The following is a 22,137-nucleotide window of genomic DNA, read 5'->3' as shown; positions in this document are numbered from 1 at the left end:
CTGGCTGTTTCTGCCATTCTAATATAGTGACCCTTTATATAGAAAGTTGCCAATTTCATATTCATATCTTCCAGTATCTAGAAAATTAAGATTAAACATGCACAATCTGTAAATGTGTTCGAAACTAATAGTAAGAATTAGACTATAAAAAATGAATCCCTGGAGCTGTTTTTTCTTAAGTGCCATTTGTTTAGAACTTTATGACTATTTGCATTTGTAAATTTGACAGACTTTAGACTGGAAAGAGAAAATATAATTAGCTGGGATGACAAAGTGTGAATGGAGGTAATGTCAGTTCCCTGGATGGGTTGACATGTGTGTTTGAAAAAAATGCACAAGGTTAAAATTTTTTTCTTAGAAGTTTTATCCATTAAAATGGATGAATATTATTACAGTATAAAGGTGAAGCAAGGGGCTTCCCTGGTGGCGCAGTGGTTGAGAGTCCGCCTGCCGATGCAGGGGACACGGGTTCGTGCCCCGGTCCGGGAGGATCCCACATGCCGCGGAGCGGCTGGGCCCGTGAGCCATGGCCGCTGAGCCTGCGCGTCCGGAGCCTGTGCTCCGCAATGGGAGAGGCCACAACAGTGAGAGGCCCGCATACCGCAAAAAAAAAAAAAAAAAAAAAAAGGTGAAGCAAAATAAAATAGTTTCCATTTTTCTGCTTTATATGTTTATATAAAATAACTTCTTTGTGCCTGTAGCATATGCTGGAATATTAATTTTAAAAATTTTATTTAGTTCCTATTATTCTATTTAAAATACTTGCTGTAAAGCAGGTATGCAAGATAATGTTAAAACTGCCTTTTTCCTTGGGTGATATTCAGATTGGAGGCATTGTAATAAATGAGCAGTGAGAATTTGTGGGATTATGGTTTCTTGATTTATTATTAATCATTAAATTATTTTATATTACATTTTTATAATTTATAGAATTAATTTCAAGACTAATCTGTAGATGTTTGTAATAGTAATACTATATTATTTTTTCTACACTAAGAAATAACCAATTATTCAATTATTTCCAGTGGTCTTTTTGTGTTCTGTGTTTCCAGGCGGGCACATGAACGCCCCCCACCCCATCCACATAGGATGCATCCAAACTATGGTCATGGGCATCATATTCATGTGCCTCAGACTATGTCCTCACATCCTCGACAGGCTCCAGAGAGATCTGCCTGGTCAGTATCTTGTTTATTTCAAAGCTATGCTCAGTTTCTTGTGGTGGAAACCTGGAAGAGATACTTTGTAGTGGAATGCCTAGAGAAGGGTAGTGTGGAGAAACTGAATTCCAGCTTATCTGTGAAGCACTGCCTCTGGGTGAGTCCTAAGAGACCTGGAGAGGAAAGAGTAGCAGCTTGAGTTCTGGGGCAGGGAGTGTGTCAAACAGGAGTAGAGCTTTTTGTTGTTGTTGTTTTTCAGGGATCTACCGTCAAAAATTAACTCCCTAAACTTTTCATAAGTTCTTTATCCACCGCCCCCCACCTTTGTACTCACATTTGCTGTACCACCCTTAACCCCTGCTGTTGACAGGGGAAATCCAGCCAGCATCCTCTAGGCTTGTGTTCTTTCCTAGAGAAATGGAAGCAGATTTGCATTAATTTTCTTTCTGGATCTGTTATCTGTGGGCAGTCATTGAGATCTTGATCCACAATGACTTTTGAGACAAAACATAAAATGAAAATAAATAAAAGAAGATTTGGCATTTACCAAATTTTACTCTTTCTAAAATTTTGTTTACCCTTGCTTTATAAGGTAATTGTCCTTGATGCCAACAATCCAGAGGCACTATCCAGCAAATGGAAGACCTGGGAGCACATTCATATAAACCAAAAAAGCAACCTCTATTCTATATGCTCCTCAAGAAGAATCAGACTTTTAGATTGGAAGGAACCTTAGGGGCCATTCATTGTATTCCCTTCCTTTGTGAGATGTGAAGCTGAATGCAAGTGCTTCGCTCCTCACGCTCACAAAATTGGATCTTTGAATGTTAATTCCTAAAGTGAATTTGAAATTATTAGTTATATCCTTTGGGCTAAATTATCTTTTTTTCTCAGCTAAGTAAGATAAGAATCTTCAGATTACTTTAAAAAATGTAAACATCATCCCCCATTTCTGTTGATAATAAAGACACTGTAAAGATGTCTAAAATTTAAACTGTTCTCCTCTTTTGTCAGGGAACTGGGAATTGAAGCTGGAGTGACTGCAGCTACTTATACACCTGGAGCATTGCATCCTCACTTGGCCCATTACCATGCACCACCTCGACTTCATCACTTGCAATTAGGAGCTCTTCCTTTAATGGTAAAATAGGAACCTTTCAAAATTCTGACATAGTTGCCTTCGAAAACTATTCTTCCTTTTCTAAATTAAATATTTTATTGGAAATATTTTTAATGTATTAGTTGTTAATAGGTGTTTCAGTAGAAGTTGAGAATTATTATTAGATTGAAACTGTGCTATAAGAAGGTATTAGATATATTAAAATATGTGTTTGTATTTGCATTGTAAAATATATTCTTCTTAATGTAAAAAATGACAAATTTTTTTCTTTTTATGTGAAGATGACAATCTTGATCTACTCTCCCTAGGACATGGGCTTTATTTTGTTGTAAGTGGTAATGGGTCTGTTCTAATGCATTCATACTTTATTTTCTGATCAGCAGGACTGTATTAATTCTCTGTATCTGATTTGAACAGATTCAGATTTTGTTGATCCATTTTGAGTTCTAAAGAACAAATTTCGCAAAAATTGAGTTTGCTCTTCACATAATACATATTGTGTGGTACAGAGAAGTGAGTAGTTTTGTCTTGTAGGGGTAGAGGCACTGCAGAGAAGGTTGCCAAGACACTTTATTATACATGCAACTTCTAAGCAGGCTTTGGAAGAATTGGGAATGGTACTCTTACAGTGGCTACAGCATGTAAAGAGCTTTCAAATAGCATAAGCACAAGGAAATCCAAGTAAGTTGGTATTTCTAGATCTTAGGGGTGAGGGTCATTCAGCAATGAAGTATCTGCCCTGCTAAGAAACTAGGACTCAGGAACCATTGAAAGGGGAATGTCTTGATCATATTTATGTTGTTAGAGTGATTTAATCAGATTGTAGTTAAATAGACCCCCTCTTTAGTTGTCTGTAAAATAGATTTCATGGTAGGAGAAGGATACTGGTTAGGACATTATAGTAGAAGAGATAAAAGTTGGTGAATGCCTGAACAAGGACAGTGGCAGTTGACATAAAAATGATGGGATACATTTGAGTAATATTTAGGATGACTTCCAGATTTCTAGCTTTGGTTATTAGGTATATGGTGTTGCCATTCACTAAGTTGGAGAATATTAGATGAGGGTTTAGGGAAGGGGTTATTAGGTGAGTTAGGTTTTGGACATACTGAATCTGAGATAATATGTGTATCAAGGTGGGATGTCCAGTAGGAAGTTAGGTTTATGGTCTGGATCTCCAAACAATAAACTGGTATCTGAGTTAAAGATGGGTTGTGATCTGTCAGTGTACAATATATATGTGTCACATATCTGTCATATTACATGAATCCATGGAAGAGGATTAGATTTCCAGGAAAATCTAATCTAATTTGTCAGACTGACAAGAGATTGACAAAAACCTTGGAGAATAATAATACTATATTTAAATGATAATACTGTACTTCAAACAAAGAATTCCAAGAATTGGCTAGAGAAGTTGAGGATAAATAAAGTTAGAATTATGTCAAAATAATATGGTCAGTAGCGTTTCATCACAAAAAAGTAAAGTTTGAAAAATGTTGAATGCATTTGGCATGGGAGTGGTTATTGGCGGCTTTTGTCAGAGTGATTTCAGTAGTGGTGAGGGATGGAGATGGGGTGCCTCTTAGATTACAGTAAGGAAGGTTAAAAAATGTGGAGACTGTGAATATAAACTACTTGCTTTATAAACTTGGCTGTGAAGGGAAAGTGGGAAATAGGGTTGGCATTTGTTCCAGGTTTAGAGAGGTAATTTAGGTTTGGAGAAACTTGAAGGTAATTTTAGGTTTAGGACAGAACAACATTAGCATTAGGGAGGGCTTGTTTGAAGATGTCGCGGAAAAGGGGTGGGTAGCAGCTAATTAAGGATGACCCAGGGTCGGGGAATAGGAGAAGAGGGGAGCAGGTGATAGAGCTGACCTTTGAGTAGGAGAAAGAGGAAGTTTACCCCTAAAAGCTAGAGAAAGGAGGCTAGGGAGGGTTACAGGAGAGGTGCAGCTTTAAGTAGTTTGGAAGGCAGGAGTTCCTTTCTGATTTTTTTCATTTTCCTTGGAGATGTGTAGGAAGTTAGATTATCTGCTTAAAGCTGGATACTATTGATCTTGATTATGAGGAAAATTGCAGATATTTAAATACTAGGCTATTTTAAGGGTAAAAGTTATTGCTTATTTTAAATTCTTTTCCATGTGTGAATTGTCTTTTAAAGCTGTAAAACCTGCTAGAAGTATGTTACGATTCAGCAGAAGCTGATTAAAAAATAATTTTGGAGACTTATTTATAAAAATGGAAGGATGGTGCTCTGTCTCAGAATCTCCGTTTCCTAACACTACGGTCAACTCTTGTTATTCATGGTAGTTATGTTGTGTAGATTTGCTGTGAACGCTGACTAAGGAGATGTTGAACTATTGGGGTGGCCAAAAAGTTCGTTCGGGTTTTTCCATACAATGTTACAGAAAACCCCGAACGAACTTTTTGGCTAACCCAATATTATTCCTAAGGGTAAATACAGCCCTAGGTTATTGCAAGCTTCTAGTCACAACAACCAGTCAATGCATTATGTTGCTTTAATGTGTTTTTCTGTTTAGAGACACCTTATTTGACATATACTGTTGATTCATTAACATTGATCTCATGGCCAGCAACACCATAACTCATGCCTGAATGAAGCTTATCTACACATATTTTCTGCATAAAGCACATCACAACCTTTTTGCACTAGGAACACTAGCCAACAATTAAGCATTTTGTTTGGGAGCCATTTTAAACAATAAAATGATCTATAAATAGCACAAAAATGTGAAAAACATTGCACTAAGTAGATTGCAAAAAAGACACTTGTTTCCAGTGTAAGAGCTGAAACAACTTGGCAGGGTCTTCTTCCTCTAGGCTGGGAACACGTATTGGGCAAGTCAAATTTTTTGCTGCTCTGTGCAGGTCCATGAATGACTGTGAGAGCATGACTATTGATTCTGGAGTTACAAATAAATTCAAATAAATTCTCTCAAGTAGGTGAGTTCACAACAAAGACATCCATGAATAATAAGGATTGACCATGCCTAACAAAAAAATTAGAAAACACTGTTAAAAGTTTCACTAACAGAGCCAAACCAAAAAAGGAGCCAAGGGTACCTTTGACTATTTGGGAGTTAGAGGAAGGGGAGTAAAACTTTTATGTTGAAGTTAAGTTTTATGCATTTCTGTTTCTTAATACTGTTCAATAAAGCTCTCTGAAATTGATCAGATCTTATAAAATTTTAGCCTTTATACGTTTAGGCTACTAAGAACATCATTCTTAGGTTTGAGTATTCTTTGTGCAAAATAAATCAAGTAGAAGAGAATTGTTGTCTCGTGGAACTGCTGTTCCCTTTTTTTTTCCTTCTGATGACGGTTTGAGTTATTACAAAAGAGATCATTTTTGAAGAGGAACCTGTTAACAGAATGCTTTTTTGGAGCTATAAATACTTATTGAAGTTGATTTTTGTGAGAAGCTGGATGGAGAGAATTGAGTGTCTGAATTATTCAATGGTAGCAGCAAAACTTGAGCCTATTCTTAATTGATTTAGCCTATCTCTTCTACTAAAATAGGTTCCTGACATGGCAGGCTATCCTCACATTCGTTACATTTCATCAGGCTTGGATGGAACATCATTCAGAGGTCCTTTCAGGGGCAATTTTGAGGTATGTAATAAAATTAATGAAGATATTTGCCACAGTATCCGTAATGCAGAGAGAGAATATATGTAATATTAATATTTACAACTGTATAGGATTGCTGCAGTGGCTGGGGATCAGAAAGCAGTAAAATACCTGAATTTCTGATATTGCTTCTAGGGATTATTATAGAAAAGTTTATAAGTGATATTAATTTTAGTGTCAGAAATTACCCAAGTATTTGAAGAAGAGTAAATGAAAATATCTAATACAGAAGAATGTAGAAATTTATTGAATTAATATAAATATCAGATAAAGAACCATACTATTAAATGTGGGAGAAAAACCTTAATGCTTTTTTTCAAAAATAAATGCAGTAGACTTACGTGCTTTATTGAACCCATGTGATGTTTGTAATACATTAGAATTGAGCAGTAACATTTTCTATATAAATCTACCTTTTGCAATATATCTTGGAAATCAGTACTATCATTTTTTGGACCAATTCATTGTTTTCGATAGCTCTTATATTGTACTGTGTGGATGAATATAATTTAACCATTCTCCTAGAAAATCATTTAGGTTTTTCTAATATTTTCCTACTACAATCGATGCCTAATGCTTTTTGACTAAGCTTAATTTTTAGAGAAGCATTGCTGTAGAAAAATAAACCTAAGTAATTCAGTTTTTTGCTAAATATCTTCTTGTTTGAATTTTCAGGAAGAACAAGTCATTTGAATATGATGTAAAGTTTTTTGGTTTTTTAAAAAATTTATTTATTTTTGGCTGCATTGGGTCTTTGTTGCGGCGCGTGGGCTTTCTCTAGTTACGGCGAGTGGGGGCTACTCTTCGTTGCGGAGCATGGGCTGTAGGGCACACAGGCTTCAGTAGTTGCGGCACACGGGCTTAGTTGCTCCGCGGCATGTGGGATCTTCCTGGACCAGGGCTCGAACCCCTGTCCCCTGCATTGGCAGGCGGATTCTTAACCACTGCACCACCAGGGAAGTCCCTGATGTAAAGTTTTGTTTCTTCATGTCAGTTTGGAAGTTGGAGTCTTTGGGACTTAGAACTATTGTTTGACCTGTTTCCCTATTTTACTACAATGATTTCATCTTCTACATGCATGCACACATGCTTACTGATGTACATAGTACCATGCGGTAATATGCTGCCCTAGTCTGCAAGGATGACTTTGCCATACCACTTCAGTTGGCTGAGAAAAGAATTATAAACAGTCATTTGCCTTACTGTATATATGGCTTTTTGAATACTCTATTTACATTGCAGGTTTATAAATATGGAACTTTATTGCTTTTACAGTATTGACAGTGCTGTTCAAGGAATAATCATCCTGACTTTTAATACTAGTTATTCTTCACCTTCAGGAACTTATTCATTTGGAAGAAAGACTAGGAAATGTCAATCGTGGAGCATCCCAGGGGACAATTGAAAGATGTACATATCCACATAAATACAAAAAAGTAAGAATTTATTTTATGAAACATCTACATTATTATTGAAATGCATAACATTTAATATTATGGACTTCCTTTGAGTTTGTGGAGTCTAGCAACTACATTTTTTTTTTTTTTTTTTTTTTGTGGTACGCGGGCCTCTCACTGTTGTGGCCTCTCCCGTTGCGGAGCACAGGCTCCGGACGCACAGGCTCAGCGGCCATGGCTCACGGGCCCAGCCGCTCCGCGGCATGTGGGATCCTCCCGGACCGGGGCATGAACCCACGTCCCCTGCATCGGCAGGCGGACTCTCAACCACTGCGCCACCAGGGAAGCCCTACATTTTTTATTATTAAAACAATATATGCATGTAGTTAAAAAATTGAAAGTATAAAAATATATACTCTGAAGTCTGTTACCCTACTGATCCTAGTTTTCCTTCCCAGAAGAAAAATCATGCTTAAACATTTCTTAGGTATTCTTCCACATATTTTTAATAATATGCATATGTATATATTTTTCTTTCACTTTTAAAAATAAAGGGGATAATATACACACATTTTTGCACATTTTCTTTTCATTCTGTATCAGCACCTACAGATGATCCATATTCTTTTTAATCACTTATACAGAATTCCATCATACAGTAGTACCATAATTTAACTAGTCAGTTATTTTGATGGACATTTAATTGACCTACATTTCTTATATTCTACCCTTATATTCCTTATGTAGTATTACATCTAGAAGTTATGGACTAGGCATGTTAAATAAATTGCTTTCAACAGACAACAGTGTTCTATGCTATAGAGACTAATAAAGTGTGAAATTTCTGTTCATTGTATTGTTCATCCTTTTTCTAAGAGTATTAATGAGGTATTACCATTAAAGTCCTTTCAACTGTTTAAGCTAAATACTATAATTAGCATTAATTTTTTGAATGTTATTTGAAATGTTCATTAGCCAAATAAAGTTTATTTGGCTGTGCTCATGATAGGACAAAAATAGTATATAGTATTCTAATTGTGGATTAAAAATGATAAATTTCAAGCTAATGAATTTCTATTACTTTTAATTTTGCTTTTGATGCTGATTATTTAAGGGTCTTACAAGAACACTTAGTTGATAATAGTCACTTAATTCATCCTTTAATTCATGACAGTTTTGCCTGGGAAATAAGTTGTGGGTGAATGTGTGGTTTTGTTTTGTTTTGTTTTTCAAATAAACACAGACTTTACTCAGTTGTTCAATAATGTCATCTCTACTAATAAGGTAACAACTGATTGGTTCTCACAGAGGAAACTGCACTGCAAACAAGATGGGGAAGAAGGGACTGAGGAAGACACAGAGGAAAAATGTACTATCTGTTTGTCTATTTTAGAGGAAGGTGAAGATGTGAGGTAACTAGACACTAATTATCTAAAATCCATTGTCAAAACTGTACAAGATTTCATTTGAAAGTAGACCAGAACCCAAATAAAGATTACTCCTGGCATACCCTGTTACCAGTCTCTGACATGTAGAATTGCCTTCTTATAGTGAGTGAAATAAAAAAGATTAAAGTCTCTGTATTAACAGCAAAGGGGTGTGGATGGGAAATATACTACCTGTTTTGGGGCCACACCAAGACTTGGCCAGGGAAATTTTGTGGTCAAAAATGTCTTCTTTAAATCTTGCAGGAAGGAGAATTTGAGAGGTGAGAGGCTTTGGAGGCCAAGACAGATATACTAATGTATTCTCCAGAGCTTAAAGAGGGGGATCCAGATTAGCTCCATGCAGTTTGTTTTACAGCATCTTTTATAAAGTAATCTTGTTCTAAAATTTCCTCTCAGTTTGTAGACTGTTTTCTTCTTGCAACTTTGTGATTTAGGAAATGTTATTATGCTAACCAAATATTAATTTTAGACTTCTCTTTTTATAATCTCTTAAGTTAATTGTTTTGTTCCTATTCTGGTTTTTTCTAATGTAACATAATCCCATATGAAACAAGTTCTATAACATATATAAAAACTGTATAGTAGTTTTGTTGCCCTAGTTTATAAGGAAAACTTTATCGTATTTCTTCAGTTGGCTAAGAGAGAGAAAAATTGTTATAAAAAGTTGTCTACTATACCACATATAAGGTTATTTGAACACTGTATTTCCAGTGAAGATTTATAAATATGGATGATAATTGTTTTTACAATATTGACAATACTGTGCAAGGAATAATTGGAACACCTCTTTTTAGCTATTTTTACAAAATATTAGGAAGTCTGAAATGTATGACAACTCTTAACGGGGGTGGAAGTTGAAATGGACACTTAAGTCAGTAACTTTTATCCTACTGTTACACTTAGATTTAACGTTACCCTGTTATTGCACGGAAGCTTTCTTTATTTCTCAATTTCCAATTGGTAGTGTAGTGTACTAAAGTAAACGTCTCTTTTTAACCTAATTTTAAAAGAGTAGCGTAGAATTAAGTGGATATAACATGAAAACAATATTATTAACCTTTAATCAATCAGGTACTTAAATTTAATATGTAAAGATCCTGTAGACAGAAAATAATATTGCATATTAAGACATTCCTTAATCAGTATGATATGGCTGCTGTATATTTACAACATAATTTCTAAGGCTTTTGAGAGAGAATTAAATGAGATTTTTTTGAAAGTGCTTCACAAATACAATGATTTGATATTTAAAAATGTACTTACAGTATTATGTTACAGGAAACATATTGCCAACTCCAGTGCATTGGCAGCTCATGTAGAGAAGCAAAGCTGGAATAATTGCTAATGTAATTGTTGTTCTTAAAATTCCTGAGATTTTACGTAATTTGATTCCATACCTGTGACAGTTAATTATCTTGGTCATTTATACATTATATTGCCCAGAGTATTAACTTAATGTAGGTGTAACTCTTGAGTACGGAGGGGTGTTTTTTTTTTTGTTTTTTTAACACAAGAGAAAAATGTTTAGTAACTTCAGAACATTACTGAATTATTACATGTATCATTTGTTTAAAAATAAATGCCACTACACTTGTCATAAAATTAATTTTTGCTTTTTGTTTTGTTTGCCTATAATAGACGCCTTCCCTGTATGCACCTTTTCCACCAAGTGTGTGTTGACCAGTGGTTGATTACCAATAAGAAGTGCCCCATATGCAGAGTGGACATTGAGGCCCAGCTGCCAAGTGAAAGTTGACACCATGTTTCAGAACTCTTACCCTCCCTCTCATTCCCACCCTCCTGGTACTGCAGTCTACCAAAGATGGCATGACTTACCTGCGCAGATTTGGAAGCCATGAACTTAGAGTGCTGGCTCTGCTATATGGTACAACTAATGCTAGACCTACAGTTTATGTATACAGTTGATTTTGATGTATTTATAAAAGCTTTTTTTTTTCTAGATTTGACATTTTTCCTGTATCATTTTACTGTATTTTTGCATGGTTCCTTGTATTGCATTTCTTTGCACATATTATGGGCTTGTGACCCTAAACTTGCAGGCAAGATTAGCTGCTTTAGTAAGTAGAATTTCGTGGTCTTTTTGTTTTTTACATAGTACCAGGTCTTGAGAATTACGAATTTTTTTTATCCATTACTAACGTTTAATTTAATCAATCATGTACTTTAGTTTAATGTATAAAGATCCTCTAGAAAATGATAATATTGTGTATTAAGACATTCCTTAATTAGGACAAAATGGCTGCTGTATATTTACAATATGGAGTTCTGAATTAAATACCATTCTTGATACTGGGAACAGAATACAAACCATTTTCAATCAGATGCAGATGGTATTCACATCACCAGAGTGATCAATAGAAATTTTCTTGGTGTATCCTTTTCCTTTCAGCACAATGCAGATAGAGTTGAATATTGATATCATACATTTAGACTGCTGTTCTGATTGTATTTATCTTTTTCCTACATTGTTTAGAACTTTATTTCCCAGATTCAATTTTTGCTGCTGTGAAACAGCTCTGATGAACACTAAATAGTAATTTCAATTAGCTGGATTGTACATACTTGCAGATTTAACAAAATTTTAGGGAAATTGGAGAAGACATGTAGAATTTTGTTCAGTCTTCTGCTAAGCACGTATATTAAAGATATCTGCTTACATTGATTTTTGTAAACACATTTAGTCAGGATTTAGAATTGCAGTCATCGGCAGGTATCTGTGCATTCATAGAACTTCTAAAGGTCCCAGGATCACTTTTAGAGGGATTTTTATTAGTTTAAAGATAAATAAAGTCAGCTGAATCTACATGTCTCTTGTTTTATTTCTCTTTAAACTTGAAAACAGTAAATCTGCAGATACTGTGAGGCACAAATTATACTGTCAACCTACTGTTGCTCTGGTTTTAGACTCCCACTTCATACATTACCAAGAGTCGATCACTGATTTAAAAATTTTAATTTCTATAGTTAAGATTTACTGCATAATATAGAATATTAAAGTTAAGTTAATGTACTAACATTTCTCCTTTGGAGAAAGTTTTAATCCACTTAAGGATGTGTATTATCAAGATACTTTCATATACAGGATAGCCTAATTTTATTTGTCTAAATATGCTTAATATGCCCCAGATTGCAAATACATCAGTCAGTAACATCACTGTCTGTATGTGGAAGACATGTTCCCATGGGTCATATGTGAAGATGTCGATAAGCTTGCATTAAGCCACCTGCTTTGTAAGTGGATTGATTAATAAATAACTTATATTTCTATTGTCTTTGTGTTTCATAATTCATTTTTATAAAACTGTTTACACTGAACATCTTGGAATTCAAAACAGTGATCTCGCTCAAGTTGATATTTGCATAATTTGATGTTTGTATTCATTCAGTTATGGCTACTTGCCCTTGTTTTGTATTAGTAAATGTTACACCGTAGTGATTGGCAGTATCAGCATGCTTCAACATAGTATGTGTAGAGATGGAGGATGGACTATGGTTTATAAGTTTGGATATAAAATAATATATTTAAAAAGAATACTAGGGACTTCCCTGGTGGTACAGTGGTTAAGAATCAGCCTGCCAGTGCAGGGGACACGGGTTCGACCCCTGGTCCAGGAAGATCCCACATGCCGACGGGCAACTAAGCCCATGCGCCACAACTACTGAGTCTGCGCTCTAGAGCCCACAAGCCACAATTACTGAGCCCGCGTGCTGCAATTACTGAAGCCCGTGCGCCTAGAGCTCGTGCTCCACAACAAAAGAAGCCACCTCAGTGAGAAGCCCACGCACCGCAATGAAGACCCAATGCAGCCCCCCAAAAAATTATAATAATAATTTAAAAATTAAAAAAAAAGAATACTAGATGATTAAGCTGCAGTTGTAGAAGGGTTGTGGGAGGAGTGGCAAGACAGAATGAGAGAGAGAAAAAGAGAGAGAGAGACTTTGTTTGCCATCTTACTAGGGACAAGAGCTAGTAGCCTGTCTTCAGGTAGCCTGTGATGGATGTAGGACTTTACCACTGGAAAACCCAGGGTCTGTGCCAAGGGTTAAGATGGGGAGAATTCTATACGATGGAGGCCGCCTTCATGCTCCCCAAAACACAAATACAGATAGATTTCTCTCTTTTTTAAATATTATATCAGATTTAGATGCACAACTACCTATTGACCTGTTTAATGATTGCTACTGATTTTTTTAAAATCTAAAGTATCATTACTTTAAAATTTATTTTATGCAAGTATTTGTAGCATATACCTGAATTGTTAATGCAGGAGCTTCTTAAGCTACTGCAATTAATTACAGAAAAATGTGATTAGTAATGAACCAAGTGAGAAAGAAAATAATTTTTAGTATTTTAACTTTCTGTGCTTTGTTTTGGTGTCTTCCATATCCTGCTACATCTTATGTCAAAACGAAAATTTCAGTGATAGCTATCCAAATACTTTAAAAACTCTTTTGTCAGCAAATCCTTATGTTCATCGTTGTTAATATGCAAGTGATAAACTGATATTTGAAACATTTTTTTTAATCTGGTGACTTTGTTTAAGCTGCTAGCACATTTCATCATTTGAAATGTTCATCGTTGTTAATAAGCAAGTGATAAACTGATACTTGAAACATTTTTTTTATCTGGTGACTTTGTTTAAGCTGCTAGCACATTTCATCATTTGAACCATAACTATTTGACAGAAAACTAGCTCTGTTTTAAAAATGCTATTTGTAATACAAATTAAAATGTAAACGCTGTAGACATTTTATGATTAGTTTTTCATAATTAATTTTTCATAAATGGGAATAGCTTAGTTTTGTAGAAAATGCATCCTGAATTTTTTTTTAACATCTTTATTGGAGTATAATTGCCTTACAATGGTGTGTTAGTTTCTGCTTTATAACAAAGTGAATCAGTTATACATATACATATGTCCCCATATCTCTGATTTTTTAAAATTTTTATTTTATATTGGAGTATAGTTGATTTACAATGTTGTTAGTTTCAGGTATACAGCAGAGTGATTCAGTTATACATAGACATGGATCTATTCTTTTTCAAATTCTTTTCCCATTTTGGTTATTACTGCATCCTGATTTTTAAAAAATTAGTTTATTTTTGGCTGTATTGGGTCTTCGTTGCTACGCGCGTGGGCTTTCTTTAGTTGCGGTGAGCGGGGGCTACTCTTCGCTGCGGTGTGCGGGCTTCTCATTGCGGTGGCTTCTCTTGTTGCAGAACGTGAGCTCTAGGCGCGTGGGCTTCAGAAGTTGTGGCACTCAGGCTTCAGTAGTTGTGGCTCGCGGGCTCTAGAGTGCAGGCTTAGTTGTGGCGCACGGGCTTAGCTGCTCCGCGGCATGTGGGACCTTCCCGGACCAGGGTTCGAATGCGTGTCCCCTGCACTGGCACCCCTGCATTGGCAGGAGGGTTCTTAACCACTGTGCCACCGGGGAAGCCCTGCATCCTGATTTCTAATTTAACTTCCAAAACCTCTGGCAACAGTAAATTTTCTTGCTTATTCAAGACTTGACATGTCACAATATTGGATATAGCAATATTGAAATATTTTCTCTCAGTTATAGATTTCACTCATTTCCTTGAATTAAGGGTTATGTCCAAAACAGCTATTTCTTTCTAAGAATATTTTCTTTCTCTCTCCTCTGTATTCTATACAGATTCACAGGCCACACAGTTGATCTTTTGGAGTTTTGAAAAGAATATAGTCTGGTGTCAGACAGACTTGGGCTTAGAATTGTTTACCTCTAAAAAACTTAAGCTTTCTGAGCTTCATCTTTCTTATCTGTAACAGAAATAGTTTGTTATTAGAATTAAATGAGATGAGTGTGAAGAGCTTTGCATATAGCACATACTTAAGAAGATACGTTCTCCCAGTGCTTGCTCATCCCACCCCACCGCCCAAATACCCTTGCCCTTGCTGACAAATGGTAGCATAGCAAGATGCTGAACCATAGATCAGTGTTTGCTGTAATCTTTACTCTTACCCAGTCCAAGCAACGGATTACTAGATAAGAATGAACAATCCTCTTCAGCCCTTCAAATTTTTCTTCTACCAGAGGAATGGAAGATTCCCAGCACATGTTCCTTTGCTTTGAAGTCACATCAGGCAGTTACCCGTAAAAACCGTCCAATGCTGTGTTTTAGGCAGCTGCTGCCAATAGATCAGACGTGGCACAGGATATGAAACCATTTGCCTCTCTGAGCTAAAATAAAATATTACGGAGAGATTAACAGCTAGAATTTCTCCATCTCTCCTAATTTTCCTTCCCATCAAATTGTGTTATGCAGGGATCTGGTGCCCGTTAAGGATTAATTAAGCACACTGCTGAGCTGCCTTTGTTATTGTATTAGCTGCTTCTAGGCTTATTCTTAGAGAGACCAAGAGTGTGTGGAAGGTGTAGGTTGCCAGGAGAAGCTTTTGATTAGCCCAGAGAAATTGCATGTCTCCTTTAATCCTTTATCATCGCTACCGAGAATGGTTAGATTCACTAAATACTAATTTTCATTGTGTGCTACGCTGAGTCAGTTTTGCTTTAGGTGGTGATATACAGTATGTGTGCAGGGCCGGGGGTGGGGAGCTTTGGAGAGTAAACTTCTACAGATTGTTATTGATATGTTGTGTTACAGAAAGGAAGAGTTTGGCTTCTGCCATTGCCTGTGTAGCTGGTAGCACAGCTCAAGATACTCAGATTTCCAATCTGGCCCATAATATGGGATGCTCCAAACTTGTTATCCTAAGGATTCTGTTTTTTAGATTCTCAAGAAGAGTTTTCGACAAGGGAATTGGAAGAGATATGGTAAGTCTTCCAGCTTGGCTTTAAAAAGGAATGGATATCTTTATTGAACTGCTATCTAGACTACCGTACTGTTAGTATTTGCTCAGAGAATAAGCTGTGGTGTACCTGGGTTCCTAGAACTTTGTTGTTAGCCACACACACCCCAAACCCCAAAGGTTTGTATTACCTATTGTTTGGTGACCCTAAAACTTAGTGGCTTAGACATCAAACATCTTAGTTTCTGTGGGTCAGGAATTTGGGAGCAGCTTAGCTTGGTGCTTCTGGCTTAGGGAGTCTCATGAAGTTACAGTCAAGGTGATAGCTGGGGCTGCAGTCATCTCACGTCATTACTGGGTCTGGAAGATGTGTTTCCAAGATGGCTCACTCACATGGTTGTTGATAGGAGACTTCAGTTCCTTATTGGCTGTTGGCCAAGAGACCCCACTTCCTTGTTATGTGGGACTCAGATGTCTTCACAACAGGGTAGCTGGCTTCCCCAGAGCAAATGACCACAGAGAGAGAGCAAGTAGGAAGCCACAGTGATATTTTTCATCTAGTCACAGAAGGTATACTCTCATTCTTGCCACATTGTATTCATTAGAAACAAGTCACTAAATATAGCCTATATTCAAGAGGAGTTGATTGGGTTCCAACATTTGAAGAAAGGTATAGCAAGAATTTGTGTACACATTTTAAAAACACCACAGTTAGTAACTGTCTTATCCCCTATGTCGAGACCCAGTCTCTAGACATCTTGGACTTCTGTGGCCAAAGATTCTATCAGACTGGTTTCAGTCCTTCCCAGGGCTCTCCATTACCTCTGATCCATGGTTCAGCACTAAATCAACTGTGCCCTCAGGAGGTAACCAAATGCCAAAATATCTGGAAATGGCTCAGGCATTCAAGTTGCCCGTGTGAAAAATTTTCCAAGAATAATTTTTTTTTTTTTTTTTGGCTGTGCCACACAGCATGTGGGATCTTAGCTCCCCAACCAGGGTTCGAACCCATGGCCCCCTGCATTGGAAGCACAGAGTCTTAACCACTGGACCACAAAGGAAGTCCCAGAATAATGTTTTTGAGGTTCACAGTTTACAAATAATTATAAATCCTAGCTACTGTGCTATGTTTTCCTAAGCCATGACACCATAGGAAACAGTAAGATACAAGACTTGCAGCAGGGATATCCCTGGTGGTGCAGTGGTTAAGAATCCGCCTGCCAATGCAGGGGACATGGGTTCAATCCCTGGTCCGGGAAGATCCCACGTGCTGCGGAGCAACTAAGCCTGTGAGCCACAACTACTGAGCCCATGTGCTGCAACTACTGAAGCCCACGTGCCTAGAGCCCATGCTGCACAACAAGAGAAACCACCACAGTGAGAAGCCTGCGCACCACAGCGAAGAGTAACCCCCCTCGCCACAACTAGAGAAAGCCTGCATGCAGCAACGAAGACCTGATAACAGCAAAAAAACAAAACAGACTTCCAGCAAACAAAAAAAGCTTATTTGGTGCAAGGATTGAGAATACTCCCAGGTAAGTATATCTGTTACCTATTATGTAACAAACCACACCAAATCTTAGTGACTTAGACACAATATTTATTTGGTCATCACTGTACAATATGGGCAGGGCTGGGCAGGAACTGCTCATATCTCAGTGTGGTGTGACCACTGGGTTCTTCATGTGACTGTATTGAGTTGGGAGCTCTACTGGGATGGAATGCCAGTGTGGCCTCCCTTAGATGTCTGATGCTTTAGCTAGGATGGCTGGGACAGCTGAAGACTCACTGGGCATCTCTCTTTTTTTTTTTTTTAATTAATTTATTTTTGGCTGTGTTGGGTTTTCGTTGCTGCGTGCAGGCTTTCTCTAGTTGTGGCGAGGGGGGCTACTCTTCATTGTGGTGTGCGGGCTTCTCATTGCAATGGCTTTTCTTGTTGTGGAGCATGGGCCCTAGGCACACGGGCTTCAGTAGTTGTGGCACGTGGGCTCAGTAGTTGTGGCTCGCGGGCTCTAGAGCGTAGGCTCAGTAGTTGCAGCTCATGGGCTTAGTTGCTCCGCGGCATGTGGGATCTTCCCGGACCAGGGCTCGAACCTGTGTCCCCTGCATTGGCAGGCAGATTCTTAACCACGGCACCACCAGGAAAGTCCCTGGGCATCTCTCTTGATGTGGTCTCTCTAGTGAGGGAGAGCTAGACTTCTTTACATGGTGACTCAGAACTCTAAGAAAGAAGAAACTGCCAGGCTTCCTAAGACCTAGGCCTGGAACTGGCACAGTGTCATTTCTGCCATATTCTGTGAGTCAAAGCAAGGCTAGCCCAGATTCAAGGGGAGGGGAAAAAGACTATACCTATTAATAGAAGTAGCAGCAGCAAAAAAAAAAATTGTGACCATCTTTAATTAATCACAGTAAGGTAAAACAAGTGCCATTGCTGTGTTATAATTCCTAGTACAAACTTCCTGAACACATTTTTCCCCCCAAGCCAAAGTTTAGCATATGGAGAAGTCATGTGTGCAAATGGTTTATTTTCTCAAGTGTAATCATGAGAGGAGGAATCAGTGGTGGAGGAACTTTGACTTCCCCACACTGATGTTTGAGAAAAAGAAACTTACATGATGGAGATATTTTTGTTCCTTTGACTGCCATATCTTTGTGTAATTTAGAAATTCTTTCTGCAGTGTTCTTTTTTTTTCTTTCTTTTAAATTTAATTTATTTTTTGGCCGTGTTGGGTCTCCATTGCTGCGTGCGGGCTTTCTCTAGTTGTGGCTAGCAGGGGCTACTCTTTGTTCCAATGCGTGGGCTTCTCATTGCAGTGACTTCTCTTGTTGCGGAGCATGGGCCCTAGGCGTGCGGGCTTCAGTAGTTGTGGCTCGTGGGCTCTAGAGCTCAGGCTCAGTAGTTGTGGTACACAGGCTTAGTTGCTCCGGGGCATGTGGGATCTTCCCAGACCAGGGTTCGAACCTGTGTCCCCTGCATTCGCAGGCAAATTCTTAACCACTGCACCACCAGGGAAGTCCTGCAGTGTCCTTGATAGATGGTTATTGTGAAAGTTAATTTCATGTGTCAATTTGACTGCACCATTGAGTGCCCAGACGTTTGGTGAAACATTATTCTGGGTCTATTTTGGGGGGTGTTTTCTAGATGAGATCAAGATTTGAATCTGTAGTCAGTGTAAAGCAATCTCCTTAATGTAGGTGGGCCTCATCCAATCAGTTGAAGGCCTGAATAGAACGAAAAGACTCTCTTCTCCTCCTCCCACACCCCATGAGTAAGGGAGAATTTCTCCTCTTCACTGCTTTCAAGTTGGGACATTGTTTTTCTCTCTGAGTGTCTCTGCGCTCAGACTGAGACATGGGCTCTTCCTGGGTTGCTAGCCTACCAGCCTTGGACTGGAACTACACCATTGGCTCTTCTGAGTCTCCAGCTTGCAGACTGGAGATTGTAGGACTTGTTAGCTTCCATAATTGTGTGGGCCAATTCCCTATCTATCTGTCTATCTCTGAAGAACCCTGACTAATCCAATTATGCCCATGGTTATATTCTTCCAGGGATGATGAGGTCACTACTTACTGAAGAAGTACATTTCTTTTGTAAACAGTTAAAATCATTAATTCTTAAAAAAAATAATTCTGTTCCTTTGGTAGATGTTCCTATAAGTCATAGGGTCCTATTCTGTATTTTGGAGCAATGTAAAAATAAGTCTGGTTTCTTGCTATATGCTAGCTCTTCAGATACTATAGGACAGCCATCTTCATTTATTTGTGTCTTCTCAAAGTGGAATATCCTTAGAACCCTTTTGTTTAGACTGGATCTTAAGCCTCTTACCTATTCTTGTCACCATTTTCTGGATATTTCTAGTTTATAAACATTCCTCAAAATATGATACCTATAAGTAATCATCACTCTGGCTGTGGCCTGAGCATTAAAAAGTATGGAATTAACCTGAACTCACTCATGCTAATGAGTTAGGTCTTGGAATAGTGGTATTTTCCAAGGGTGCACGGGTTTCCTAAAGGAAAGGTGTGGAAATGGAAAGAATAAGAACAAATTGAAAAAGGAATACAAACTGAAGGGAAATGAGACACAGTCTGCACTCTACCGTCTGTGTGAGAGTGGGATTGGCTGTCATGTCCCAGTAGGCCTGCACACCCCACAGGCACAGTTTAGCCCAGAATGGGGGCAGTTACTGAAAAGCCAGCTTGATACGCCAGTTGGGACATTCTCTGCATTCTGTAGCTCCTCAAGATTCCACCAAAGCTGATTAGGATATGATACAAAATTAAGAGTGTCTTACAATGTTTATCTGGTATAACAGAGAACAGGAAATGCATGAATAATCGAACAGCATAATATTAAAACTCTTGAGTCCATGGTTTATTATCCTCAACAGAACTTTTACTTTTTTACTCACTTTCTAAGGATGAGTAAATTATATTGTTATCCTTTCATGGACCTTATATTTTAAGCACCATGAGGGCAGGGACCTAGTTTTTAATGCCCTCTTGCTTATACAAGGCATTTAGTAGATTAAAAGAACAAAACAAAAAACAAAAATAACTTGAATAATCTGCAAGCTTGAGGTCCAGATTTTAGAGACTCATTTTGAGTGGAGGCTCATGAAGGTACTAGAAAGGTCTTTCTTTCTACCTCTGTGGGTCTCCCTGCTACTGAGCAGACTTACAGGCCCTAGACTGGGACATACCCATGCACCCTGCCCAGCCAGCAACAGATAACCAGGTTACCTTCATGGGATAGATAACGGTTACATATTGGTCAAGGTGAAAGTAGTAGGTCAAGATGGATGCAAGCAAGGCAGAGAAAGAAGTCTTTCTTTTTGTAAGAAAAGTGACCTGCCCCTACCCCCAAAGAAATTAGCATTGAAAGTTACTTATTTGGGGTAACATTTGAAAGAAAATTTTAACCTAACCACTCAAAACTTTTAAGTTACCTTGCAGTTGTTTCCCCTTGTCATCCATATTTAGTCATTTATCAGGGTTCTGTCATTTCTCCAGTAATTCCTCTCATACCTGTTTCCATTTTTTTATTCTCTACACTCATCCAAGTCAGAGTTTTGTTACGTCTCACCTGGGAAAACTTTTTCCATAGTCCATTCTTCGTGCTGCCTCCAGGGGTCAGCTTTCTAAAACAAAGTTCTAACCAAGTCATTATCCTTAAAAACTTTCCGTGATTCCTCATTTCCTGGATCTTTTTCAGCTTTATCTTTAACACTCCTATAATCCAGATGCCTCAGACTGCTTTGTTTTTCCACAGATTTATTCTCATTGTTTCTACTTGAATGCCTTTGCCATCTCTGCTTGCCAAAGTCTAACCCTTCCTTTAAAAGCTCAAATGTCCGCTTTCTAGTAAGCCTTCCTTCACCTATCCCTATTTTGAATTAATCATATTATTTGTGCTCAATATTTTATAGGTTCTGCCTCTTAAAATACTTTTGTTCCTATTTGTCTCCCCTTCCTCGTTTTGAACTTGAGGGCATGGCTTGCACTTTATCCTTCTCTCTGTTCCCTGCAGTGCCTTGTAAACACTGACATTTTAATTTTAATATGGTAAATTTATCTTCTAGGTAGTTAAGAGAGAAAAGAAATCAGGAAGAGGTAGGCAGTTAGGGTAGGGGACAGAAATGGGATAAGAGCAACTGAGGGAGAGAACATGGTAGTAATTAGGAAGATAGCTGGGTTCTGATAAAAATCAGCAGGTGAAAATCATAATTTGTTTATTGTCTCATTCACAATTAATGATATATAAATTAAACTGGGCCCTTTATGCTTCCACTGTGATCTGGAACAACAGCTGCTAAAAGTCACCAAGAACAGAAATAGAAAAGCATTCTTCAAGGATATAGAAACCATGACCATGAGCTGAGCTTTTGGACTTTTATGATAATCTAGTACATAACCCACATAAATCCTAATAAAAATTCAACAATAAATAAGCACTTTATTTGTTCTAGGCACAGAACCAACACCCCTGCCCTCCTGTAGCTTATAATCTAGCATGTTTGATCAAATGAAGCAGCTCCCTGGGTTGAGCTTGAGATGGTCCTAGTGCCTGTTGATGGCACTTCTAGGAGAGCTGTGAGGTTTCCAGCTCTGACCTGACCCAGGACAGTTTTGGCCTCCTGAAGTTCTTGAGTTCTGCATCAACAGTGGCTATCTGACTGAAATTTTCCCACTGGGGGAAGGTCCTGGAAGTCTGAGGGAAAGAATCCCAGGAACAGGAGAAAAAGGTGGGTAGCTGAATAAGAAATTAGAAGTGAGGAAGGTCTGACAAACAGCAATCAAATCTCTGGTGATTCAGGATAGTCCTGACAGCCAAGAGTGTAAGACTCTACCCCAGGCTGAGGAATCTTGGTGTCAGAAAAGAAGAGTTCCCGTTTGGCACTCCAGGACCTAAACATTTGTGTAGGAATCTCAGAATCTGTCTCTCTGACTTTCTATCTCAGACGTCCTTTCGTGGGGTTGGAAGACACTAGGCAACACCTACCTTGAAGTCCAATAACTCCTGCCAAACCAAGCCACTCACCTTGTTTCCAGTCATGCTGGTTG

General features: G+C 38.0%; 1 protein-coding gene across 10 annotated transcripts in view; it reads left to right on the top strand.

Moving 5' to 3' along the window:
• RNF111 (ring finger protein 111) overlaps positions 1-12,071 on the top strand; it is a 111,195-nt gene extending 99,124 nt beyond the window's left edge. For 5 of the 10 annotated variants that reach the window (XM_070044913.1, XM_070044912.1, XM_070044915.1 and 2 more), the window contains 6 exons: positions 1,026-1,178; positions 2,175-2,301; positions 5,824-5,916; positions 7,275-7,370; positions 8,616-8,743; positions 10,418-12,071. In XM_070044913.1, the coding sequence (XP_069901014.1) occupies positions 1,026-1,178; positions 2,175-2,301; positions 5,824-5,916; positions 7,275-7,370; positions 8,616-8,743; positions 10,418-10,535 (715 nt within the window). In that variant the 3' untranslated portion in view covers positions 10,536-12,071. The remainder of the gene's footprint in view (positions 1-1,025; positions 1,179-2,174; positions 2,302-5,823; positions 5,917-7,274; positions 7,371-8,615; positions 8,744-10,417) is intronic. The other 5 variants (XM_060294193.2, XM_060294192.2, XM_060294191.2 and 2 more) reach the window with 3 other exon arrangements.
• The last annotated feature ends 10,066 nt before the right edge of the window (positions 12,072-22,137 follow it).

Source organism: Globicephala melas, chromosome 2 (assembly GCF_963455315.2).
Source record: "Globicephala melas chromosome 2, mGloMel1.2, whole genome shotgun sequence".
NCBI classification, from domain to species: Eukaryota; Metazoa; Chordata; class Mammalia; order Artiodactyla; family Delphinidae; genus Globicephala; species Globicephala melas.
The sequence above is the reverse complement of the archived record's forward strand: the minus strand, read 5'-3'. Positions and strand labels throughout refer to the sequence as shown.